The 25,060-nt window shown below is 39.2% G+C and overlaps 1 protein-coding gene across 10 annotated transcripts in view; it reads right to left on the bottom strand.

Moving 5' to 3' along the window:
- LOC132824018 (anillin-like) overlaps positions 1 to 24,687 on the bottom strand; it is a 61,434-nt gene extending 36,747 nt beyond the window's left edge. For 2 of the 10 annotated variants that reach the window (XM_060838256.1, XM_060838258.1), the window contains exons 1-9: positions 23,502 to 23,521; positions 18,282 to 18,413; positions 14,284 to 14,487; positions 13,573 to 13,673; positions 11,045 to 11,111; positions 9,202 to 9,380; positions 3,572 to 3,679; positions 2,070 to 2,186; positions 948 to 1,092 (exon numbers count right to left, since the gene is read on the bottom strand). In XM_060838256.1, the coding sequence (XP_060694239.1) occupies positions 948 to 1,092; positions 2,070 to 2,186; positions 3,572 to 3,679; positions 9,202 to 9,380; positions 11,045 to 11,111; positions 13,573 to 13,673; positions 14,284 to 14,487; positions 18,282 to 18,369 (1,009 nt within the window). In that variant the 5' untranslated portion in view covers positions 18,370 to 18,413; positions 23,502 to 23,521. Of the gene's footprint in view, positions 1 to 168; positions 310 to 947; positions 1,093 to 2,069; positions 2,187 to 3,571; positions 3,680 to 9,201; positions 9,381 to 11,044; positions 11,112 to 13,572; positions 13,674 to 14,283; positions 14,503 to 18,281; positions 18,414 to 22,691; positions 22,712 to 23,501; positions 23,522 to 24,567 lie in introns of those variants that run through there. The other 8 variants (XM_060838251.1, XM_060838250.1, XM_060838252.1 and 5 more) reach the window with 8 other exon arrangements.
- Between the last annotated feature and the right edge of the window lie 373 nt (positions 24,688 to 25,060).

Below are 25,060 nucleotides of genomic sequence, written 5' to 3'. Positions count from 1 at the left end.
TTACTGGCCGAATTAGGAAGGGCAATTCTTGATAACTCACTACAATTCTCATTTGAAAACAACACAAAAAACAGGGACAAGCTTTCTGTCCATTCGTCCAACTGCAAATCAGTATTTAAAGTTATACAAACAACTTGACAATCAAGGGGCATTACAAAATTCTCATACCCGTCTCAGAGATGCACTTCTCATTTTCATTGCTCTCAGTTTCTACATACTCTGGCGATGGAATAGTTTGCGGTTCTAATGCAAAAGTAACCTTCCTGAGAGGAGTCGACCAATCCAAAGGTGCTTCTACCTTGCAATCATCTAAATTTGGGAAGATATTTCGTGATTGTTGCACATTATTGAATACATGCAAACTTATCAGCATCTCTCATTATAAATTTTGCATTTCCTGCAGCTTTAAGACAGTACACCAGAGTGTTGAAATTAATGAATAACCCATCATTTCTCTCCACTTTGGTTGATCACTATGGACTTTATCAATGCACATCTGTCAGTCGTGAATTTTTCTATGATGGAACATAAAAGTGAGAAGGAAGAATAAAAGATATGACTATCTAGCTTCATTCCTGTTGCGTATTTAACTCAAATCAGTAAAAGAAGCAGAGCCTTGCTTATGTACAAGAACACTGCTATCTAAAAACTCAGGTCCTTTATCTTCAATGACCTTCCCAACACCAATCCAAATTTCAGGACAAAAAAATATCTGAGCTAAGGTTAAAAAAAAACACTAAATTGAATGAAATCTCAGTTTGAAGCTCAATGTTAACAGCACAAAGTAGCAAGACAGAGGCCTCACGATAGTAAATATTCTTGCAATATGAAAGCAGCATAAGGAATTAGTTCTTAACAAGTAGCTTACAAGCAGTATATTGAATAATTGTGACTGGAGCTTATTACTGACAATAATTGATAAGAATGCATAGTATTCAGACCTTTACCTTCAGTAATGTGCAGTACCTCTTCATGCATTTCATTGTGTTCTGAATATGTAATAGTGTTTTTGTCACCAATAGCATTCTCTTGAGCTTTTGTACTCCCCATCAGCTGCTCCTGGATCATAGAGAATGAAACACTTTTGGGAACCTGATGCAGACAGTTAAAAATTCACTACAGAAACCAAATTGGCATATCTAAGCAGGGAATCAAAATCTAAGTTTTTGTTCCCCACATTAATGTCCACAGGACACTGCTTTATTGAAGAACAGAGTGTCATGGTGTAGAGAAATGCTTAGTCAATTTGTGCATAACAAAAAGGAGTCTCACAAAAAGACAAGGAACTAGATATTGTACTTGAACTGCAGTCAATGTAAATATAGGCTAGACTACTGGTTGGAACTCCCCGTTCTGAGACCCAAACGATTAAGAATTACTACAGAACACTGGACACACTAAGAAAAAAAAACAAATCATGGTTTTAATCCAATGTTTCGGGCAAATAAAGGTCGTGATTTCACCCAGTTTGAAGCCCAGTTAAGAACATCACTCAAATTACTACATAAATTGATCTTGAACTGGGATATTAGGAGACTACTGCTTCTTTTATCATAATGAAGGTTCACAGCTACAAACTGGATTAATGAAAGTTCAAGATTTGTAATTGCACAATAACATTGATTCTGAATCAATTAATCTGCACCCCTTCAAGTTGTGTACACATGTGGTAAGGTATTCTTTTTATCTACTGATCTACATAATCATCACTAGGTGGTCAAAACAAATGATCTGCAAATCAATTAGTGTAATCATCTTACGAAAAGCGAGGAGATTTTAAAATATCAGGATAATTGCTTGATAACCATGGCTGGGAAAAAAAAAGTCCTTATTAATTCAGCACAATTTAAAAGGTTTAAAATCAAGTCTTAAAAGTGATGACAAATTTCTGCTTTAGTGAAGTGATAGTTTAAATGATCAACTTGCACCAAACATGCAGATGCAGTCAGTAATTAAAATTACAGCCCAAAAGCAGCTAGTCACAATATTGGTGCATCAATAAAATGGTATAGTTTTCAATTACAAGCATAATTTCAAACCTAGGTTTTCAAATCCATAAATCAACTTACTGGGACTTTTTCATTGGTATCTGGAAGTTGCTTAGAGTTCCCTTCTGCCACTGGCATGCTGACGTGGCCCAGACCTGCCCTGATCTTCGTTCCTATGCATGTCTCCCTAGATGCTTCCTGCAACAAGCCATACTCAGCATACTCAATATCACTTCCACCGCATTAAGTGTTGGTGTATTTTCTATGGTGAACCCTCACCAAGCAAGATGCAGCTCACTTCCAAATTAAAATGCATTTAGCACCATGTAAAATACGCAGGAACCTTTTTCCTGCAAATCTGCTTATTTGTGTAGTCCAATTATTAATAGCAAGTTCAATGTTTTAACGAGTGCTTAAAAACCCAAAAGTCAGGTGAATCAAATGCATCCACCCAACTGCTATAAACTAGCTATAAACTAGCATCAACTTGAAGACATTCCCTTATTGAACGCAGAGTACTTAACTGAAGATGGACATTTAATGGTTTTGTTCCTGAAAAAAAATGGAGAGGCTCGTTTAAATTGTTAATAAAGTAATATCTCAGGAGCAAGGACTTTAGTAACAGCTGTACACCAGAAGTATATGGATAAAACCCTTAAGGTGTCATTTGAAGTTGAGAAAGTTTAAAAACTCAGTTGCGTGAAGGCTTCAGGAGAAGCTCTCCGATTTCCCAGATTGGGTGTTGAAGTCACAGTTAAATTAAACATAAGGAGACACAGAATGAGATTCTCTTAGTGTGAACACTGTAAAGCTTTGATATCAAGTTTTGGAATGAATGGGATTATATTTGTGTCATGAATTTTGCAATCCTTAACTGTGTTATGTATAAAGCTTGAATCATTCAGTTCTCTCCTTTTTCTTTTCCCACTTCTGTTTTACTGCTTAAAAACCATGTCTTCAATACTTAGTTCTTATGCTTCAGTGAGAGATGACTCCTTAAAAAAAAATTAAGCCAAAATTTCTGCCAGAGATCTGGCTTGCCCAGTAATATCAGGTGGGCTCTTCAGTGGGTCTTAGATTTTGGAAATGGAGTTGCAGCACTTGGTTTAAAAAAGCCTAGATATTAGAATCTAGGAAAAATACTTGTACAAGCAATGTGAATTACTTTATTTTAAAACTTGCTCATTTTAAAATGTTTTTCCTGCCCAAAGCACTAAGATTCTTGTCAGCACTAGATATTGCCACAATCTGGTTGTTGGAAGATCTGATTTTCATGTTCTCTGAAATCTAAAATTTTTAAAGTTAACAGGAATTCAACTTGATTTATCAGAGACATTATGAAGAGGAAAAACATTTTAAAAATCTATTTTAGATCATTTTGGAAAATATTTATTCCAAGTAAATATCTCAGAGCCAAAATTGCACTCATTAAAATGTTCACAACTCAAGACAGTTATGCCAGAAACTGATGCTGACTATAAGTGAAAAGGAGATTTCAACTATCTTTAAACTGAAAGCCAAGTTTTCTGCAAGATGCTATTATCCAAGTGATTTGAGGGGGGAGAAATAATGTCCCGCTTTACCCTAGTGGATTCCTCTGGTCCTGTGCTTGACTTGAATGCCTTCTTTTCCACCCAGGGATTGTTTCCTTCAGTCTTACCTCGAAGCATCGCAAGCTCCAGCTCCCGCTCCTGGAAATGCAAAAGCAGAACATTCAGTCAACCTGCTAATCACACAGGAAGTTAATCACCGATCAGAAGTTTTTCTTCTCAATTGATGGTTAGCAAACTTCAATACTTGGAATTAAAACAAACCCAAGGTAAGTTGGAAAGATATGTCCAGTTTTGTCAGGTTTACTTTGGAAATGAACACCCCCCCCCAAAAAAAAAATAAATCCATGCTATCACAAACTTAATTAGACCTGAAAGCAAATATATTTGAAGTTATCTGGCATAACCACAAAACCACCAGGCAAGAGCCAGTTCAAAAAATGATTAGTTCCATTACATACATAGAAAAACACATTTTTAATTACCTCAAATTATGCGAGATTTCTTGGTCTAAGCAGTTATGCTTGGCACATGAACCTATTCCTGATGAAGGGCTTCTGCCCGAAATGTTGGTTTTACTGCTCCTTGGATGCTGCCTGAACTGCTGTGCTCTTCCAGCACAACTAATCCAGAACATGAACACCCAGCCCACTCCTCACCAGCTGTTCCTATCTAAATTGCCTTAAACATGAATACAAACCATATATAATTAAATATTCTGAACAATTATTTCACCATGATCCAAATGACAACATATCCCACAGTCTAATCCTGACAGCTGTAGCAGGTTTAGTACATAGTTTGCATAACTTAGTAAAAATTTGCATTGTATGCTACATTTTGTTGACATAGTATTTGAATAAAGAATTTCATCCCCATTCCTCAATAACAAGATTCATAGGAGTCAGCCACACTTTTTCCACAGAATCAGAAGTGATGGATGGAAAAGCATACAGAACTGTGCCAAGGAAATTCTTCTGCAAACAAAAAAAATAGAATTGATCACTGAATGGAAAGAGTGACCTTGAGTAGCAGTGCTCTAGATTTAGATACAAAGATATAATTATGAGTACACTTACAATAGCTTTCACTACTTAGAATAAAACAGTACCTGGGTGATTTCAATGGTGACATTTGTTTTGCTCAGCTCCCTGCGAATGTCAGGAAGTTATGTTGTTGGGGGTGGGGAAAATAGTGGAAAGAGAAGAGAAGAGGAGTGTTTCAGTTTCCAAACCTTCCACATGTCAACAACTGCATTTTCAAGCTTTCGTCGTTTCCTGACATCACCACTGGAAAGCTCAGCAAGTGACCAGATCACATGTCTGCTGGCAAAGTAGCAATTCACTTAACCTCTTCAAGACTGCAGGGTTTCCTCAGTATTTACAGGGATCATTATTAATGCAGACATTTCCACTTACAATATGCACCTTCACAAAACTAAAGGATAGGATAGCACAACAACCCATTCACCCAATGTTCAATGTTTGAAAGCAACAAGGAAAAAAGCATAAATGCTTCAAGCATACGATTGGACTGTTGCAAAAACTGTGACAGTCTCAAGCATTGGAAACAAAAAAGGTGAAAGGAAGCTGGGGGTGGGCACAGCAGTCAGGAGGGGCAGAGTGTAGGTGCCTTTCACTTTACTAAAGGAGTCAATACTAGAAACCGAAATCCTCAAAATTTCAGCACCCTCAAATCCACCATATTTAAACACAAAAGTAATGTGACTGGAACTTGGAAGCATGACATTCCAAGAGTACACACTCACTTTTGAAGTTAACTTAGGTGGTCCAACTGATGTATTCAATGCTTCATGTGGAAGGTTAGCAACCAGCTTTCCATTATGAATGATATTTATATAGCAACACTTTATTCACATTTTCACGATCATTGACCTCTCTTCAGGAATGATTTATTTATTTCAGTGACAGAAGTCACAATACCAGATTATAGTCTAACAGGTTTATTTGAAATCACAAGCTTCAGTGCGCTGCTCCTTCATCAGGCACCTGACAAAGGAACAGCGCACTAAAAGTTTGTACTTTCAAATAAACCTATTGGACGATAACTTGGTGTTGACAGATTTCTGACTTTGTCCACCCAAATCCAACACCGGCATCTCCACATCATTTCAAAGAGTCATTGACATTTACAGCAAAAGGCCCTTCAGCCCAACACATCTGCACCAGATTCAAGTGGCCACCGACCTCATCTCATTTTTCTAGGTCCTTGCCCATAGCCTTACAGGTTACTGCATTTCAATTGAATATTCAATTACAATTTAAATGGTATGCATTTTTAATGGTGTCCATCTTTCAGGCAGTGAGCTCGACATCTCTACTCTGGGTAAACACGCATCTCCTTGAAACTTCTCTAAACCACATGCCTCAAGTATATGCTCCCTGGTTGTGTGCTCCTCGACCAAAGAATATTGTTTTCCTATTAGCACCATTTAGACCTGTCCATTTCATACAAAGCTCTGTTGAATATTGACTTACTTTTTTTAAACATTGATAAACTAGTGTCAACATATCCATTTAATACAGAGTTCCAGTTCAATGTGATTTGCTTTCGGGCTCATGTATGCTTTCCCCCACATCTGCTTCTAATCCTGAAGCTCCTCTCACCCATCCCTAGCTCACATTCTAGTCTCCATTCTTAGTTGAAAAACACTCTGCAGTGTCATTTACAACCTCTTTCAGCTTCAATTGAATCTATCCTGATTCCATGGTTCTACAGAATAGTAACACGCCTATTCAATTTTTCTTTAACCAAAATTCTCCAGTTCAGGCAATGTTCTATCAATCTCAGGCATCCACAACTTTCATAGTGTGCTGACCAGAACTGCACATATATTCCAGTTGCAGCATAACATGGGTCTTATATAGTGCCAATATAAATTTTACAACTTTTAAAAATCTTCATCACAGGATGTGGCCACCACTGATTATTTCAGTAGACATAAACTACCTCAAATTGCTCCCAAGGTGATGAGAGCTGCCTCTTGAATAGCTTAAGAATTTTGGGGTAGGTACACTTACAATTCCACTAGGATGGGGAGTACCAGGCTTTATGATTCAGCAACACTGAAGGAATGATAATAGATTGCCAAATCGGAGATTAGGAGGTGGATCTTGCAGTATTGAAGTTGCAAAGTATCTCAGAATCCCTTGTGTGGAAACAGGCCAAATGTCCCAACAAAACTACACTGACTACCCAAAGAGTACCCCACCCAGTTCCCTACCCTATTAATCTACATTTACCCTTGACTAATGCACCTAACCTAGACAACCCTGAACACTATGGGACAATTTAGCATGGCCAATTCACCCTCACCTGCACATCTTTGGACTGAGAGGAAACCAGAGCACCCAGAGGAAACCCACACAGACAGGGTGTGGGTTTGCACAGTTTCCAGAGCTGGAATTGAGCCCAGATCGCTGGCACTAAGGCAGCATTGCTAACCATTGAGCCACCATGCTGCCCTGATGTCTTTGTCCATCTAGATGGTACCAATCATAGGTTTGAAGATAGTGTACTTCAACGATCTTTGGTGAATTTCTGCAGTGCATTGCTGTTACTGAGTTTTTGGAGGGGATGCTGATCAAACAGGCTTCTTTGTGCTGGATGGTTTTGACCATCCTGAGTGTTATTGGATCTACACTCATCCAGGCAAGTGATGTGTATTCGATCACATTTCTGAGTCGCATCTCAGATGGTGCTCAGGCTTTGGAAAGTCAGGAGGAGCATTAGGAATCTTGCAGGGAGTAACCTCCGATACACTCTGGTCTCGTCAACTCAGTTTCTGGTCAATGCTAACTGCCAAGATATTAATGGTGGGGAATTCAGTGATGGTGATGTCAAACATCATAGGGCAACGATGAGATTTGCTCTTGATGGAGGTGGTCATTACTGCACTTGTGGGGTGAGAGTGTTGTTATTTACTTGTTGCCTGTCCAAACCTAAATATTTTCTGGTTTTTGTTGCATTTAGAACGGACAGTTTCAGTATCCAAGAGGTTAGAAACAGAGCTAATATTATGTTGTCAGTCATACTATGCCAAGCTTCAATTAAAAGATACACCCAGTCGGTCTTTATCACCTTATTCACCTATCTGCAGGTATCTGTGGATATTCATTGCCAGGCATCTCTGGTCCTCTCCACTCTAGCACCCTACAATTTATTCACTTGCCTTCCTGCCTGGTGAGAACTGCCTATACCACTGTTTCACCTCACTGACTAGTTCATTGAAAACTTTCCTACAAATAGCATTTAACCACAGCCCCAACTTTTTTTAAAAAACTCATCTCCAAACTTTAGTCAATGGTCTCAGCCCCATGGAAAACGTTCTTCCATTTACAAAAACATCCAAACAATAATCTGTCTTCTGCCTCAACTTTGAATCCAAAATTGTCATTTTCCCTGGAATTCTGTGGTTTTTTACTTTTCTGACCAGCCTATGTAGAACCTCAAAAAGCCATTTAAAAAAAAATTGAACTTTGGCTGCTTTGACCTTTAAGCCCCAGATCCTAAATTCCAGAAGGCACCACAATATCCATTCCATGTGGAATGATCCTTGCAATCAGGTTTCCATTTTATCCACAAAATTAGAATCATCCTGATCAAAGATGCTAACATTTTGCATATTTCAATTTAGCAATACTCATTTTTGCTTTCATTACAGTTAAACCTATGGCTATGATACTGTCATTTTTGTCACACACTTGCTTTCTTAAAAACACAACGAAGTCCTCAGTTTGTGCATGCTCAAATTGTCACATTAGATTCTAGAATAGAACAAAATAGTACAGCACAGTATAGGCCCTTCAGCACACAATGTAGTTCTAAGCGTTTATCTTAAAATGCAAGATCAACCTAACCTAAACACTCCTCAGTTTACTGCTGTCCATATGTTTGTTCAGCAGTTACTTAGAATGTTCCTAATGTCTCTGACTCTACCACATACCCACCATTCTTACCAAGGGCATCTATGACCTTACAGCTCCAACTTAAACTTCACTATTAAAAAATGTTTCATCGCTTGGTAAACTGAAGCCTTCCGTTATTTCTCGTTTTACCCACACTAAGAAAAATCTCCCAATACCCTCTTCCTTAATGCAATTTGACTGAGCATTTTGAACCATTCTGTATCTCACTTTAAAAAAGGTCCAATACAAATTGGCATTCAAATCAATACCCCTAACTTTGCTGACCTACGCCAAATCCCAATTCTTCAACAACAAAAAAAAACTTCACCCCAATTCTGCAACACTCACTGTTCCATCGGCTTGTTCATACCCAAATCACTAATTCTAGTTCAATATGCAATCCTTTTTCTTCAGCTATTGATGACCCATCTTCAAGCCACTCATCCAAATCAATGCAATTTACTTGGCTTTATTTCTCCACTTAAAAGAATCTTGCTAAAAATACACATCTTTGACTATTTCACCTGTACTAATTCCAACAATATTCCTGCACAGTTTGACCCTGACTCATAAAAGTTATCAAAGGCTATCATAATACACACATAATAGCCACATTAGTGTTTCAGAAAGTCTGGCAGAGCAGGTTTGAGGCGAATGGTTTACTCCTGCTCCTATTTATCATCTGTTCATCCTCATGTCCCCAATTCTAAGAAAAAAGTGCAGTCTGCAATTTACCTTTTTTATCCAAATGACATGAGATGCACTGGCAGTAGACTTCTGAAGCAGCATTTCCTGGATGGCTTTTGTACTTTGGGTTGTTTCAGTTATCTTAGAGCAGCTTCCCCTTTCCTCCTGGTTCGGTTTCTCATGACTCAATTCTTCAAATTTCTCTCGAACGGATTGCACAACAACACCTATTGTGTTTTTAATAAGTAAGCCATAGTATCAATTACAATTAGACATATTTGAAATGAATAAATCATGGAGTAAAGAAAAATCAGCAGCCGCAGGTACAGGAAATTTATCTGCATTCTTTGAACTGTTAAGTGACAATCCAAAGCTAGTACTTCACAAGTTTACAGTTACATTTCAAAAATGTCTTCAACTCAAAGTATTCATGTTAAAAATAATGTTTTTTGAAGTGTAGCCAATGATATTCAACAAGAGATTGCCCACCCAAGACAAATGAGGAAGAATTTCTTCAGGAGGACGGGACTGCAGAGTGCTACATAGGTTTGGCCGTTAAGCATATTCAGCACGGAGGTGGACAAAATCCTAAACTGTTAAAGGGAATTAACAGTTCTGGGCATACGGCAGGAAAGTGGAGTGGAGGATCAGATCAACCATAATCATTTCTTATTCCAAGAATCTACCTAGTTTTTTTTTGCTTAAACCGCAGTCTTGACCAATTAGACAGAATATTAATAAGAAAGAGTTCACGTTTCTGTTTAGGAGCTCTGACCCACCGAATGTTGCCACTTCTCACAGTTTGTGGTATACTTCACAGGGGAGAGCACCTCTCAGTAAGTAGTAATTAGATTTGCGAGCAGAAGATCCGGAGCATTGCTTGACTGATACAGATAGACAACCCTTTATCCAAAATTCGAAAAGCTCCAAAGTCAGATTTTTTTTTTGTGAAGTTTTTCCCCCCTTATTAAGAAGGTAGTTTGGCATGCAAACAGTTAACCCAAGTCCTGCCCACTCAATGCATGTCACTCACCCAGCACTGGCAGACCTCAAATTTTGTTTCAGGGCCAGTTTTACTCAAGTCTGTTTTTCGGGAAGATTATTTAAAATTTCACCAAATTGCAACTTACTCTGAAATTCAAAAAACTCAGAATGCTGAAAGCCAGCTGATCCCGACCATTTTGGATAAAGGATTGTGCACCTGTACGTACAAGTACTTTTACAGTTTAATCATGGAAATAAGACAAAACAGTTCAAATGCTATTTGACATTAACACTGGACCAAAGAAATGAATCTGGGGGAGGGGAGGGGAGGAACAAGCAGAAAAAAAAAGGTAGAATGCCAACATAGTTCCAATACAATAACCTTCAAAATGTATTGGTGACTCGTGAAATATTGAAAAGTTATATAGTTTAATGCTCTTCACACCTAACTTCGATGCTCAAAATCTGCCATTTTTTAATATTAGATTTAGGCTGAAAATGGAAGACTTAAAATCACAAAAGCAATTCTCAAATACTGCAATAATGCCAGTCTGTAATGTACTGTCCATATTAAAAAAAATGTTACAAAAACTGAAATTCACAAATGGGAAGGTAGCAAAAATAGAATGAAAATGCAAGGCAAAATGGAGAGAAAACAGATGGCAAAATGAAAAACATTCTGAAAGGAAGGGAAACAATGATCAAGCATGTGAGCAAGGGAAAAGAATTAATGCAAGGGAGTAATAGGAAGTTAAATCATAGTTTTCAATACCTTTTGCACCAATTTTGATGTTGACATAAGTTAGTTTACAATAGTTTCAGGAAGTTACCCAGTCACACTTTTGATAGTTACTAATAATATGCACAATCACCACATGAATTGAAGATTAATACAGATTACACTTACTAGAAATCGTTATAGTTTTCTCTTTTGTGCAAATCAAGTTAGTTCTTGATTCAGTCTCCTGTCTGGCCTGCTCCAACAGAAAATGGAAAATTTACATATCAAGTGTTGTTCACTGTGGGATCCAACTTGGATGATGCAACATGCAAGTAACACAAGTCAGCTACCAAGCATAGATCAGAAATTTAAAAAAATACTGAAACTCTCCTCTAGCAGCCCCAGATTCCTCCCTCACAAAAAAGGTGTCTCATATGAAATTTTATTAGGAAAGGATTAATAGTCAGTCCCAATCAGATGAACAATTTTCATCAGACACTGTATGCTCAGTACCTTTCAAGTGATTAGCAATCACATAGGTAGCTGGAGAGAGAACAAGGTATTTAAATTGATGAGGATCTCACTGGATCATAATCATAGGGTATCATTTGTCAATAGGTTTTAATCGGACAGTCAGAAGTCAGAGTGAGTTGTACAGCAGGGAAACAGACCCTTCAGTCCAAATGATCTCTGCTGACTAGATAACTAAACTGATCTAGTTCAATTTACCATATCCCTTTAAACCTTTCCTATAAAACGCACCCATCCTTTTAAATGTTGAAATTGTACTAGCCCCCCCATCACTTCGTTTGGCAGGTCATTCCATACACATACCACCCTCTGTGGGGAAAAAGGTGCCTGGATTAATAAAAGGTAAGACATAGGAGGAGGATTTCTGCTTTGCCTCCAGAAAATGGTTTCAAATTTGACAACATTAACAAATATTAAGGAGCCAAGTGGATTTGACAGAGTACAAAATCTGCCACTTTGTTCGTCATTAATATTTAGATATTTAACCACCTCTGAAGTGGCCTAGTGAGTTAAATAATTAAATTGTATTTCTGTCCAACATTGTCCAGTTCAGTGTCTAACTGTTACACTAAATTATTACACAGTTAATATCACAACACCTTTGTGGTGTGGAGCTACCCAGCTTTCAGGGGAACACCAACCGCAACACTACACAACGCTGCTAGGGCAAACTTTCCAAGACACGTCAGAACAACATGGGTACTACCATCATACATGGGACACCAGGTACACACAGTATATATTCATACGACCCAGCCAATGTTTTCCCAACTCATACGCTGCAGGAAAGGATGTCCTAAGGCATGGTATCTCAAGGAGACCATTCAGGTGCTATGACAACGGACGAACAGACACTGCAATGATTGCCAGGCAGGAACGTTCACTCCCAGTTGAACAACACTTCACTGATCAAGGACATTCAGCCTTAGATCTTCGGGTAAGCATCCTCCAAGGCGTCCTTCAAGATACACAACAACGCAGAATGGCCGAGCAGAAACTAATAGCCAAGCTCTGTACTTATAGGGACGGCTTCAACAGTGATCTCTGGTTCATGTCATGCTCCATGCTGTACTGTGCTTGTAAAAATATTCTCACTGGTCTGTTTTGACACAGTTACCTTAATTCTCTCTCTACCTTGTTTTTGATTACTTGTTACTCTGTTAGCCCCTCGTTATGAGACTCTTGTTATTCCAGCTGTTTGGAATGTCTCTAACATCATCTAATTTTTGATTTGTAGTTATCCCTCTGCTTTAATTAAATCAGCTCATATATTAACCCATCATTGTTATTCAGCCTGTCACTGTGCTTATTGGTTAACACTCCATTTTCTGAATTTGTTATCCTTCTGCCTATATATTCTGTGCCGGTGCACCTCCCTCCACTTAACAAAAAGAACAGTGCTCCAAAAGCTTACGATTTTAAATAAACCTATTGGACTATAACCTGGGATTGTGTAATTTCTAACTTTGAACACGTTTATAGACAGAGTCTGCCAGCATATGAACATAGATGAGAAGATAGGAATAACTGTTGATCTAAAACATTGCAGCAATTTGACAAAATGAAAGAAAGTCTTCAGCATTGAAAGATTTGATCAGAGGGAGACAATTGAGATGTATATACATTCTATGCTGTGAAAGCAGCAATAATCCCCATAGAGATATACATAAAATCTGCAGTTCCATTTTAGATTTTCTTTACTCGAGTTTAATAACTGCAACACAGCCTTACTGCCCCCCATTTGTTAGTCTACACTTCCTTCAGTAGAAAATGTTGGAGTAAACTTTGCAGTTAGAAATACAATTCATTTTGCAGATCAGCTCAGGTGTATAGTTGTCATCTATAACTGGACAAAAGGAGCAGTTTTAAAAAAAAAGCCAGGAAAATTGAACTTTGTTGACAGCCAGCATTCTGATTCAACCCTGTTAAATAAGACCATTCAGACAATATCACTTACTCCTGACATTGAGTACACTTCACAAGAGCACATCACCAAGAAAACAACATGAAAGATATGCTTAAGGCTCAGTTTGATGAGAATGGACAGGGTGTAGGTGAAAGCATTCAAAACAATGCCAAAAAAAGTGATTTTAAGTCCTAAAATCTTCCTTCTTCATGGCATGTATGATAGATACAAAAGTAACATTCTTGTCAGGGCTCAGATCATGAGCAGATTCATATACCTTCTTAATAGCAGGTCTGGCTAATTCATCCTTCCAAGATCCAGTTGCTTCTGGACGGACCAGCCCATTTTTCAAAGACACCTGCGTATCAGGAGTAAATTCTAAAGAGGTAGAACATTAATTACTGAAAGCATTCTCATTCCTTACTGTACATTATGAAGAAAGGTCGCTTGACCAGAAAACATTAACTCAGATTTCTCTCGACAGATGCTGCCATAATTTGCTTTATAGATTATGAATATTAATCTCAGAATTTTAACTGGTGCCTGTGTGTCTTTAAGCATTGTTTGTTTTGAAAACATGTAGGTAAAGATAGAATGCCACCCTAACAAATTTGTACAAGCAGTAAAGTTTAGATTCCCAAATTATTTAAATGCTTGTGTGGGACAGTTATGCCCAAGGGAATAGTGCAAGTGAACCAATAATTAAAAAGTGACAAAAGCAATTCATTCAGTAGATAATGATGCAGAATTAAGCTACATAAATTTCAAATTCCTAGTTTCTATGCTATCGGTTCACCCCAGCTGTTTCAGCTCCAGGTACAATAAGTTGCAGCCACTGGCCTCCGGGAAGAACCAGACTTCCCACTACCACAGCTACATAAGCTACAAGAAGGCTGCTAGTGCCTACAGTGATGTCCCTATCAGCTGGTTGTACTAAGTTTAAAAACAGCATGGAAACTTGAATCATACTGCGAGAAAAAGATCATACCATCAGAATCCCAAGCTTTCCTCTCTGCAGCAAGTCTGTGAAGCCTCGATTTTACTGATGGAACCACAGGAGTGTCTGGTTTGATCTCTTGCTCTAGGGCTCGAAATGTCTTGGAGGAAGTAAAAACAGAGTCCATAGGATTTACGTTTTCTCTTTCTTCATCCAAGGAAGATTTCTGCATCTTTAGAGGGGCTTGTGGTAGCACTGTAAATCAGAACTCTATTAATGAATCAGAGAATATACTTAATCTCAAAATAAAAAAGATTTTCCACATGCAATTTTAAAAACAAAATACAAATTTTGTCTTTGGTCAACTATTAATGTTATTTGTTAAAATAGCAAGAAGGGCACTAGTTTGGAAGAGTTATTCTCAATGAATGTGGTAGCTTGTGGGAAATTGCACACATCACATTATAGAGATCAATACAATCAAAAGGATAAATATTGGACACCAAAATCACAGGCAATCTGTTTTTGCACCTCTGATTTATTCAAGTTGAATCACAGCACATTTACTAAATACCAAGACATGAAGAATTTTAACTTGTGAAATTTAAGCTAAAATAGTAAAAACAGGAAAATGTCTCATTAAGTATCAGGAAACTACTGGACTGTTGTTGGAATTCACCAATATCTGGTAGAGGATTATATTTATTCATATCTTATTTGGCCTATGAGAGCCAGATCCACAGCAATGTGGTTGACTGAAATATCCCGACATAGCCCAGCAAGCCATTCAGTTCAACTGTAGGTGCTGGTCTCATCACATACAAAAATAAATTAAAACAAATAAGAGATTTGCTGGCAAGGCCAACATTTTCTATCGCCAGTTACCCAAGGAAATGATAGCAAACCAGCCTTTGATTAGATGTGGCTTAAGAGGTAATTGTGATCTGGTACAGACCATTCCAAGATTTTAACCACCTGATAATAAAGGAATAAAAAGAGTGCACCTTAAAGTCACGATACATGCAATTTGAAGGAAGAGTTGCAATTGTTGGAGCTCCATGCTTGTTCGAATAGTAAAAGTTGTAAATATGGAAATTGCTACCAAAAGTGCCGTGACAAGTAGCTGCAGTGAATCTTGTGGTTAGAATTGCACACTGCTGCTATTGTGCACCAGTGGTTCATGTGACAAACAAGTGGCCTGCTTTGAGTTGGTTGGTCTTGAAGTCAATGTTGCTGGAACAGCACTCATCCAGGCAGCAGAGAATATTTTGTCACACTCCAAAATAGTGTCTTGTAGGTGGTAAACATGCTTAGTGGAGGGATTTTTGGGGGGGTGGGGGGGCTGGTATTTGCCAAACGACATCCAACCTATTATAGGAATGACTTGCTAATGTGATTGAAAGGGACCCTAGGATGTTCATGGTGGGACATTCAACTATGATAATGTCAAGTAAAAGTAGCTTACTCTTTTGCTGATGTTAATTGCCACTTATTAGCCCAAGTTTGAATGCTGCCTAGCTATTGCTACACATGCAAAAGTCTGCCTCATTGCCCAAGGAATTGTAAATAGTACCAAACATAGCATTTCAACAAATATCCTTACTTCTGACCTTAGGTAAGGTCTACAGTAAAGATGCTGGCCAATCTAGGACATTGACCAAACAGACGTCAGTCAATAGGTCATTGGCTGAGTAAATGGCACTTGGTAGTATGACAGACGTCTTTCACTTTGCTGATTAGACCAGCTTGTTGAGGTGGATTGGATTTGTCCTACTGCATTAATCCAGGGATGCCTGGACGGTTTGAAATTGAATGATTATGAAAGGACTAGAATATGCCACATTGATGAACTATTTGACCAGAGAGATGTTATGTTAGGAGAATGAAATAACATATTTACAAGCAAGGAAGTAGTGTAGACATCAAGAAGTTATTGTACAAGCAGAAAATTTAGACCTAGAATAAAAAGTCAAGTTGGGAAATGCAAGCATCCAGAAAGGGAGCAAGGAAAGGCTCCTGGCAGAGATTAAATGTTTTGGTTTAGAAAATTCAGCTCATCACCAAAACATCTTTTTGATCACTTTGGAAGGCTGTAAAACAAAATATCAAAATTTTATTTCTGCAGAAAAAGACTAGGTCTTATTACAACCACAGTATTGTAACTTGCAGCATAGATGTGTTGCAACTAAGCAACCCATAAGCAGGCCCATGTGTAAAATGTGACTTGATAAGTAGCAAAGGTGGCAAGTGTTTGGATTTCAAGGATTTTGATTGCAGTTCTGGAGCAATAAATTTATAGACAAGTGAGTGCTGATGTATACTAATAAGCTTAGTTAGTGGGCATGTACTACAGGAGAGAAAACAGGTAAGTAATAATAGATCTAACATTACATCGTCTCCACCGACAGACAGAAATATTGATATAATGGGTGGAGCTCAGAGTCCTATACACACCTTTATACAGACCAGATGTATTCAGTACAACTTCAGAGAATCCTCATTAAAATTGCCTGACTTGTAAAGTAGTTATAGTTGTTGCTATCATACAATAAAACATATTAAGAACAGTACCTGCTCTAAAGACTCTGCATGGCGTATTGTCTACCACAGATCATTAGATAGGTCTCAGGCAAAGTACAGATAAAGTAGTTTATAGCCACCAATCCTACTTTAAGCAATCCTCATTCTGGACCCCATGCAGGTAGAATGGCAGTGGTGACAATCTAACCTTGTCAATGCGTCTAGAATGAACCAGCAACTGCTGTATCCTATACAAACACACAATTCCTTTAAAAAACGTCCCAGAAGAATTCCACAAGTATTATGGAAAATAAGGAACACTAAAGCATGGGAAGGGTTAAAGCATGAAGACCACTGGCAATCTGTGGAAGGCAGGATGGGATAAGAACAGTGGAATGCTCTTACACCAATTAGCAGCGTAAGGTTAAGGCTGAAAGGTCACTATGGCGAGATAAGATAACAAGTCATAATGCATGTTCCTCTGTCAAGTGTTTTTATGACAGGATTGGGACAATAGATATTTGGAACACGACATTAAAATATCTAATTAATAGTTAGTACAGTCAGCTTGATTCAGGAGACTATTGTAACAGATGGAATAGCTAAATATCTATCATGACAGGCTAGTCTGGAACTGAAAATCACTGTAGCAGAGAGTTAGCAATAAATATCTAACCATGACATTAGAATAACATTAAGTAGAATATACAACTAAAGAGATAGTGGAAATTAACATCAGTGGTTTACTGCGTAGCTAGAGTGAGGTACTTTGATTAATATAGTTGGACATGCTGATAAGCTAACAGAAACAGGATTAAAAAAATAAAAATCCACAGACCTAGAGGTTCGTGGGCATTCAAGAATCTGCTTTCAGTGTCATGGCTTTTTGTTTGCAAATAAAAGACCTACTTCTTGAAGAACTCTCTGCATCTCCTGGTGATTCTCTATTTTCTCAACAGTATGTGGTACCTCAAGAGGATGCAGAATATTGTAAACATCAGCTCTTTCACATTCCAAACAAATTTCAATTTTGAATGACAACCTGACCCACCATGTCAGTAGAGTAAAATAAATTCCATCACAAAGAGCGAGTGGGCAAAAACACACAAGAAGATTCTCTCCATCCAATTTTGACAGCTCAGAAGCATCAAATCTTTTCCCCAGGATAGGAAGAGTCCAAAACCTTAGGGGAATAGGTTTAAGGTGAGCAAAGTAGTAAAGAAAGATTTAAAAGCAACCCAAGGGGTGACGTTTTCTACACAGAGGGAGGCATGTGTATAGAATGATCTGCCAGAGGAAGTGGTGGAGGCAGATACAGTTACAAGATTTAAAAGGCACCTGTACGGATATATGAATAGGAGGGGTTGAGGGGAATATGGTCCAAATGCTGGCAAATGGAACTAGATTAATTTAGGATATCTGGTCAGCATGGATGAGTTAGACCAAAGGGTGTGTTTCTGTGCTGTACAGTTTTATGAATGGGAGCAATTTCAGGGAGGAACGGCTTGTAGTTTAACATTGCAACTCACCATTGTCACTTCCATTACTCTCAGAAGGCTGCTGTCTCAGGCGTTTTAAAGGGCCTCGCAGCATTGCTTCCACACTATGAAGAGACATTTTCTCCTTTATCCTTCTCTTTTGGACAATTTGCTATCTGTAACCTAAAAGAAAATGAAGCAGCAAATAAATCATCATGAACTGTTGTATTTATACTCGAGAGATTGGAGCAATCTTTCCCCAATTAGACTAAGGGGAAAAAGGATGTTGTGGTGATGAGGTTCAAAACAGCAAACAGATTGGGTTCTAGTAGCAACAAGCACTGCTTACACCTTTTGGCAATTTGTATCAAAATGCAAGAGCATAGATTTTAAAAACAGGTGTCAAACGTATAACCATCTATAAATGTGTTAGGAGCCAGTGTCCCCTTCAGTCCGGAGTCTAGTCCGCCAGAGAGTCATGACTGATCATCTACAGCAACTCCCTATTCTCATATGCCTATAAATCTCTCAAACTTAGTGAGTTTTCAGTCTTTCCGGTAAAGCATTCCAAAGGTTCACTATTCTTTAAGTGAAGAGGTTCTTCTTTATCTCAGTCCTAAATGGCTCAGCTTTTATCCTGAGACTATCCCCATTGTTCAGGACAAGGGAAACATCCTTTCTACAGCTACTGTATTTACAAGTATCCATCAGTAATAAAGTTTCAAAACCTCTAGAACAGTCTTCCTTCAAGTCAGTCATGACTGACTTGGTAGTATTGACACCGGAATCTAAAGTTTGTGGGTATAAGCCCCACACGAGATGATTGAGCATGACTATCTATATTGACATTCTGTGGCACTGAAGGCCTTTTAAAAATTATTCATGGGATGCAAAAATTGACCATCCCTAACAGCTCTGGAGATGCTTATAAGCTGCCTTCCTAAATAGCTGCAGACCTCTGGGTAGAGACTTACTTACAATGCTATTAGAAAGCAATTTAGACCTGGTGATGACGAAGGAACAGTTCAAAGTCAGAAAGGTGTGCAGTTTGTAGAGGAACTTGCAGGCGGTGGCATTCATGTCCTTGCATGTGCTACACTTACTCTTCTCGGTGATAGAGGCCTCAGGTTTGCAAGGTGTTGTCAAAAGAAGCCTTGAAGAGAGAGAGTTGCAGTAGATGGTAACCACCACTGCATTGATGAAGGAAATGAATATTGAAAATGGGAGTTTAAATCAAGAAGGCAGCTTGACATCATCCAAAGCAAAGCATCGTGTGGTGCTGGGAGTTGTACTCATCTTGACAAGCAAAGATTATTCCATCACAACCCTGTAGACTGTAGGTGGTGGACATGTTTTGGGAAGACAGAGGGGAATTACTTGCTGCAGAATTCCTAGCTTCTGACACACTTGTAGCCAGCATGTAGCTCCTGGGTACTGGCAACAGTCAGGATGTTGATGAGGGATTCAGGTGTGATAACGCCTTTGAATGTTATGTGGCAATGGCTAGACGGTCTCTTGCTGGAGGTGGTTATTGCCTAGCACTTGAGACATAAATAGTTGCACTGTTGGACACAGGCACTGCCTTTCAGATGAATCATTACATGGAGTAACATCTGCTCTCTCAGAAAGATGTAAACAGGCACCATGGCATTATTTTGAAAATCAGAGAAATTTATCTCATTGTCCTGGTCAACATTTATTCTTCTAAAAGCACTAGTATTCAAACTGTGTTTTTTTTCCAAACTAATACAACCATGAATGCATTTAAAGGGTTGTTTTTCAGACTGGAGGCCTGTGACCAGTGGAGTGCCACAAGGATCGGTGCTGGGTCCTCTACTTTTTGTCATTTACATAAATGATTCGGATGTGAGCATAAGAGGTACAGTTAGTAAGTTTGCATATGACACCAAAATTGGAGGTGTAGTGGACAGCGAAGAGGGTTACCTCAGATTACAACAGGATCTGGACCAGATGGGCCAATGGGCTGAGAAGTGGCGGATGGTGTTTAATTCAAATTAATGCAAGGTGCTGCATTTTGGGAAAGCAAATCTTAGCAGGACTTGTACACTTAATGGTAAGGTCCTATGGAGTGTTGCTAAACAGAGACCTTGGAGTGCAGGTTCATAGCTCCTTGAAAGTGGAGTCGCAAATAGATAGGATAGTGAAGGCGGCATTTGGTATGCTTTCTTTTATTGGTCAGAGTATTGAGTACAGGAGTTGGGAGGTCATGTTGCAGCTGTATAGGACATTGGTTAGGCCATTGTTGGAAATATTGCGTGCAATTCTGGTCTCCTTCCTATCGGAAAGATGTTGTGAAACTTGAAAATGTTCAGAAAAGATTTACAAGGATGTTGCCAGGGTTGGAGGATCTGAGCTACAGGGAGAGGCTGAACAGGCTGGGGCTATTTTCCCTGGAGCGTCGGAGACGGAGGGGTGACCTTATAGAGGCTTACAATATTATGAGGGGCATGGATAGGATAAACAGACAAAGTCTTTTCCCTGGGGTCAGGGAGTCCAGAACTAGAGGGCATAGGTTTAGGGTGAGGGAAAAGATATAAAAGACACCCAAGGGGCAACTTTTTCACGCAGAGGGTGGTACGTGTATGGAATGAGCTGCCAGAGGATGTGGTGGAGGCTGGTACAATTGCAACATTTAAGAGGCATTTGGATGGGTATATAAATAGGAAGGGTTTGGAGGGATATGTGCTGGGTGCTGGCAGATGGGACTAGATGGGGCTGGGATATCTGGTCGCCATGGATTGGTTGGACAGAAGGATCTGTTTCCATGCTGTACATCTCTGACTCTAAATGGTTTGAAAGAGAGCATGTTAAAGACTTATACCCATTCCAAGTCTTATGCTGCATCCACTTGGTGTTTTCCAATCAATGAAAGTAACAAAACATTTTCCACTGTTGTAGTGAACACCACAGACAAAAGAACAAAATCAATGTCACAAAAGGACAACATAAAATCACTAATTACTTCTGAAAATCCAACCATATTTGCACACAGCAAGGCCACAAAGAAAATTAAGTTATGTGGTGTCAATTATAAAACAAAAATAAAATAGAAGCAGCATTAGGTCAACTGTTCTGCCATTTGCTAAAATGATAGCTGGTCTTTCACATCCAGTCCATCTAAGATTCCTTACCTCTGGATTTTCTGAAATCCCCAAAAAGACCTGTTAATTTCAGGCTTAACTACACTCAATGAATCATTCAGATAAACTATAAGCCAGTTAACTTAGCAGTCATTGAAAAAAAAATACAAACATCTGCTAGCAACAGTAGTAGTACCTATAGAAAACCAAACCATGCTGATTCTGCTCGTGAAAATGAAATATTACCTGAAAAAAAAGTACAGTCCTCTGAAAATTTAACAAGGGTGGATAAAGCTGTACCCAAGAATTCATCATACATGCTTTCTGACAGAAATTAGCCAGAAAAACAAACTGACCACTTTCTGTTTGATAAACTGTAATGATAGGCGTTCCATAGGGAACCACATTTGAGATCCAACTATTTGCAATCTTTACTAATGACTTGAATGTTGGCAACTGTTCTATTACAGCCAAATTTGCCGCTGTTATAAAGATAACTAGTAAAGCAAGTTATGAAAGTGACAGACTCTGCTAAACATCTGTAGACAGATAAAGTGAATGGGCAAAAAGTTGGTAGACAGTATAATATGGTAGAACAGATGAGGACTTTCTAATTAGGGTCTTTTAATTTTGGAAATTTTCACCCAGAGAACACTGACTATATACAATGCTGCAGTTAGAGGAGGCCTTTTACTGGAAGACTGTCAATGTGGTAAACAAGTGCAAAAAATAGACTTGATGACAATAGCTATCTTATTGAATACTGAACAGTCTCAGCAGACTGACTAGACCACACTCTCTTAGCAGCAGCGAATCTTTACATTAACCATCAACTGTAAGTTTATCCATTTTATGTAAGATTAAACTATATACAGTACTCCATAGCTGGAGCCTCAACTACACATATTATCAAGACATTCTTATTCATTCCATTTTAATAAAGCCTAGCAGGCCTTTTGCCTTCCTATTTGATGGATGTACCTGCACTTAACTTTATGATTTGTGTACAAGGAGCCCAAATTCATCTGCATTGTTATACCCCACCATGATCTTATTGAACAGACTTGGTGCACCCTTGGGATATGATGAAAGGGATATTGGCTCTAAAACAAACAAGTGGGATTAGACTGGGTTGGGATATCTAGTCAGCATGGGTAGGTTGGACCGAAGGGTCCGTTTCCATGCTGTACATCGCTATGACTCTAATGCTTTGAGGACTTGGATTCAAATTCAACCATGGCAGAAAGTCAATTTTAAATTTTCAAAGTCTGGAACTGAAAGTCTAACAATGACCAAAATATTTCAACAATTGTAAAAATTCACATGGTTCATTAATGATCTTTTGAGAAGGATCTCTCACCTGGACTGACTTACAGATAACTCCAGATTCACAGTATTGTGGTTAATTCTTAAATGTCCATTGAAATGGTGAAGCAAGTCACTCAAGTAGTTAGCAGTTTAAATAAAGGGTCTCAAAAGCAGAATGAAATCACTGACATCAACTATTCTATTACCTCTTTTCTAGATGTTAAAGAGTGCTCTACCCATAAACATATTACACCAACCCCATAGCTTGTGCAAGGAGGGAATGTTGCCACTGCAATTCCAATTACCTTTATACGGGAGACGTCAAATGGTCTACTTCTACCAGAGCAAGAGGATTGATCAAATCTTATCAGAGTTAAGTGCAGATGCAATATTGTGGCATCCCAGTGTTCTGTGAAATGTTAGCTTAAAATTGTGTACTTGGATAGGAGTTTGAACTTAATTTTCCACTTAGTCCACCTGATAAGTTCCAGGCAGATTTTTCCATTCATGTAGGGTTAGACAAGTCATAAGTTTCCTTGCCTATATCTGACCTCATGCTATTAAACTTTGACGTCTGGAACCAACATTAAAAGACATCCAGGGCAACACCCTCCCAAATGCATATCACTGTTTCAACATCTATACTGGGTCTGTCTTGCTGGTAGATCACCCAGAGATGGTAGTGGTAGTGTCTAGCATATTTTGTGACTACTTATTACTGTGGCAACTCCAGCCCCAGGTGCTAATTGGAAGTAGTTTGCAGGGTCAGTACTGCTGTGTTTGCTGCAGTCACTGGCCTCATTGTTGATGAAGGCCTTTTGCCCGAAACGTCAATTTTTCTGCTCCTCCGATGCTGTCAGACCTGCTGCGCTTTTCCAGCACCTAGACTCTGATCTCCAGCATCTGCAGTCCTCACTTTTGCCTTGCTGTTGTCATTTCCAAGACCTGGGATAATGCCAGGCGGTCAGTTTGGTTTCATTCCTTTTGTCAGACTTTGTTGTGACAAGTGGGCTTGCTTACTGAGTTAGTTGATTGCAGTTTAAATGACAACCGACCTCTGTTTTTGAAAAAAAGGCAAGAAAAATTGTAGCATATCCAGCGTCCCTAATCATACATGATGCAAGTGTGTACCGAGAAGTCAGATTACAGGAGACTAAACTGTAACAGCTCCACAGCCAGGTTGAAAGCTCAGTCACAACACAGAAAAATGGGAACAGAGGAGCATAATGAAAGTCATAAACCACTTGGAACTGCAGTCACTGAAGAGAATGTGCAAAATAAAAACCCTTTGAAGACTGCAAAGATGATTGCACAGTGGCCACCAGCAGCCTGACAGTTGCTGCTAATTTTAACCTGTCCCAGAGCCTAAACGAGCAGACTGGCTGATGCAGGAATGTACAAACTGGGCGGGAGCTGGCAAACTTCCCACTGGGCAAATTCCACTCAGATGAGAAATGCAGCTTCCAGCACAATTTCGTTTTGGGTGGGGGAAGAAAAAAAAAAGAGAGAGGGAGGTTAAGGAAAGGAAGATCACAACAACAGAAGGTTAAGGATTAAACAAAAATAATTGTCCTCAAAAGGAGTAAGTTTTTGGCCGTTTGCCTTATGTTCTGTTGCAGAGTTTCTCCCTCAGAACGCGATTTATCATGTTTTTGGGGGAAGGGGTAGTCGTTTACCATATTCCGCACTTAAACAAAACAAAATACAATAAGCAGGACTTTCTTTTTCTGGAAAAAGGATTCGGCAACTGTCAGACATTGAAACACTTTTTTAAAAAACAGACATATTTAACAGCCCTAACACCAGCGAACCGCCGCGCTTCAGAAGAAACGCGAGCAAAGCAGCAATTGCCCCGCCAGCCCGGGTTAACGAGCACCCCGTTCCCCGCCATCCTCCCGGTGACTGACTGACCGAGCTCGCTCACTCACCCTCACCCGCTTCTGGCGATAGCGCCAACAACCGCTCCCGCCGTTTAAACTCCGCGCCCTTTCCCACTCACCAACCGTCACTCGCCGCCTCCTTCACCTGCTCACTGCGCATGTCAGCCCTCTCCTGGAAGAAAGATGGTGCGCAAACAATGGCTGACTGTCCCTCTTCCTCCTTGGCTATCGCCTCCTCTCGGCAGAAAGCTGTATAATCCGAAAACTATCATGTACTGTATACTGGTGTATACATTTTTTAAACTTCATTAATAAATTATCTACAACAGTTCTTTACAGACTCTGCAGATCATATATATTTATTTCATTAATAAATGATCTACAAGTGGAAAACACGGCACGGTGGCACAGTGGTTAGCACTGCTGCCTCACAGCGCCTGAGACCCGGGTTCAATTCCCGACTCAGGCAACTGACTGTGTGGAGTTTGCACGTTCTCCCCGTGTCTGCGTGGGTTTCCTCCGGGTGCTCCGGTTTCCTCCC

The sequence above is a fragment of the Hemiscyllium ocellatum genome, chromosome 17, assembly GCF_020745735.1.
Source record: "Hemiscyllium ocellatum isolate sHemOce1 chromosome 17, sHemOce1.pat.X.cur, whole genome shotgun sequence".
In the NCBI taxonomy this organism is placed as follows: Eukaryota; Metazoa; Chordata; class Chondrichthyes; order Orectolobiformes; family Hemiscylliidae; genus Hemiscyllium; species Hemiscyllium ocellatum.
This window is presented reverse-complemented; position numbering and strand designations above follow the sequence as displayed.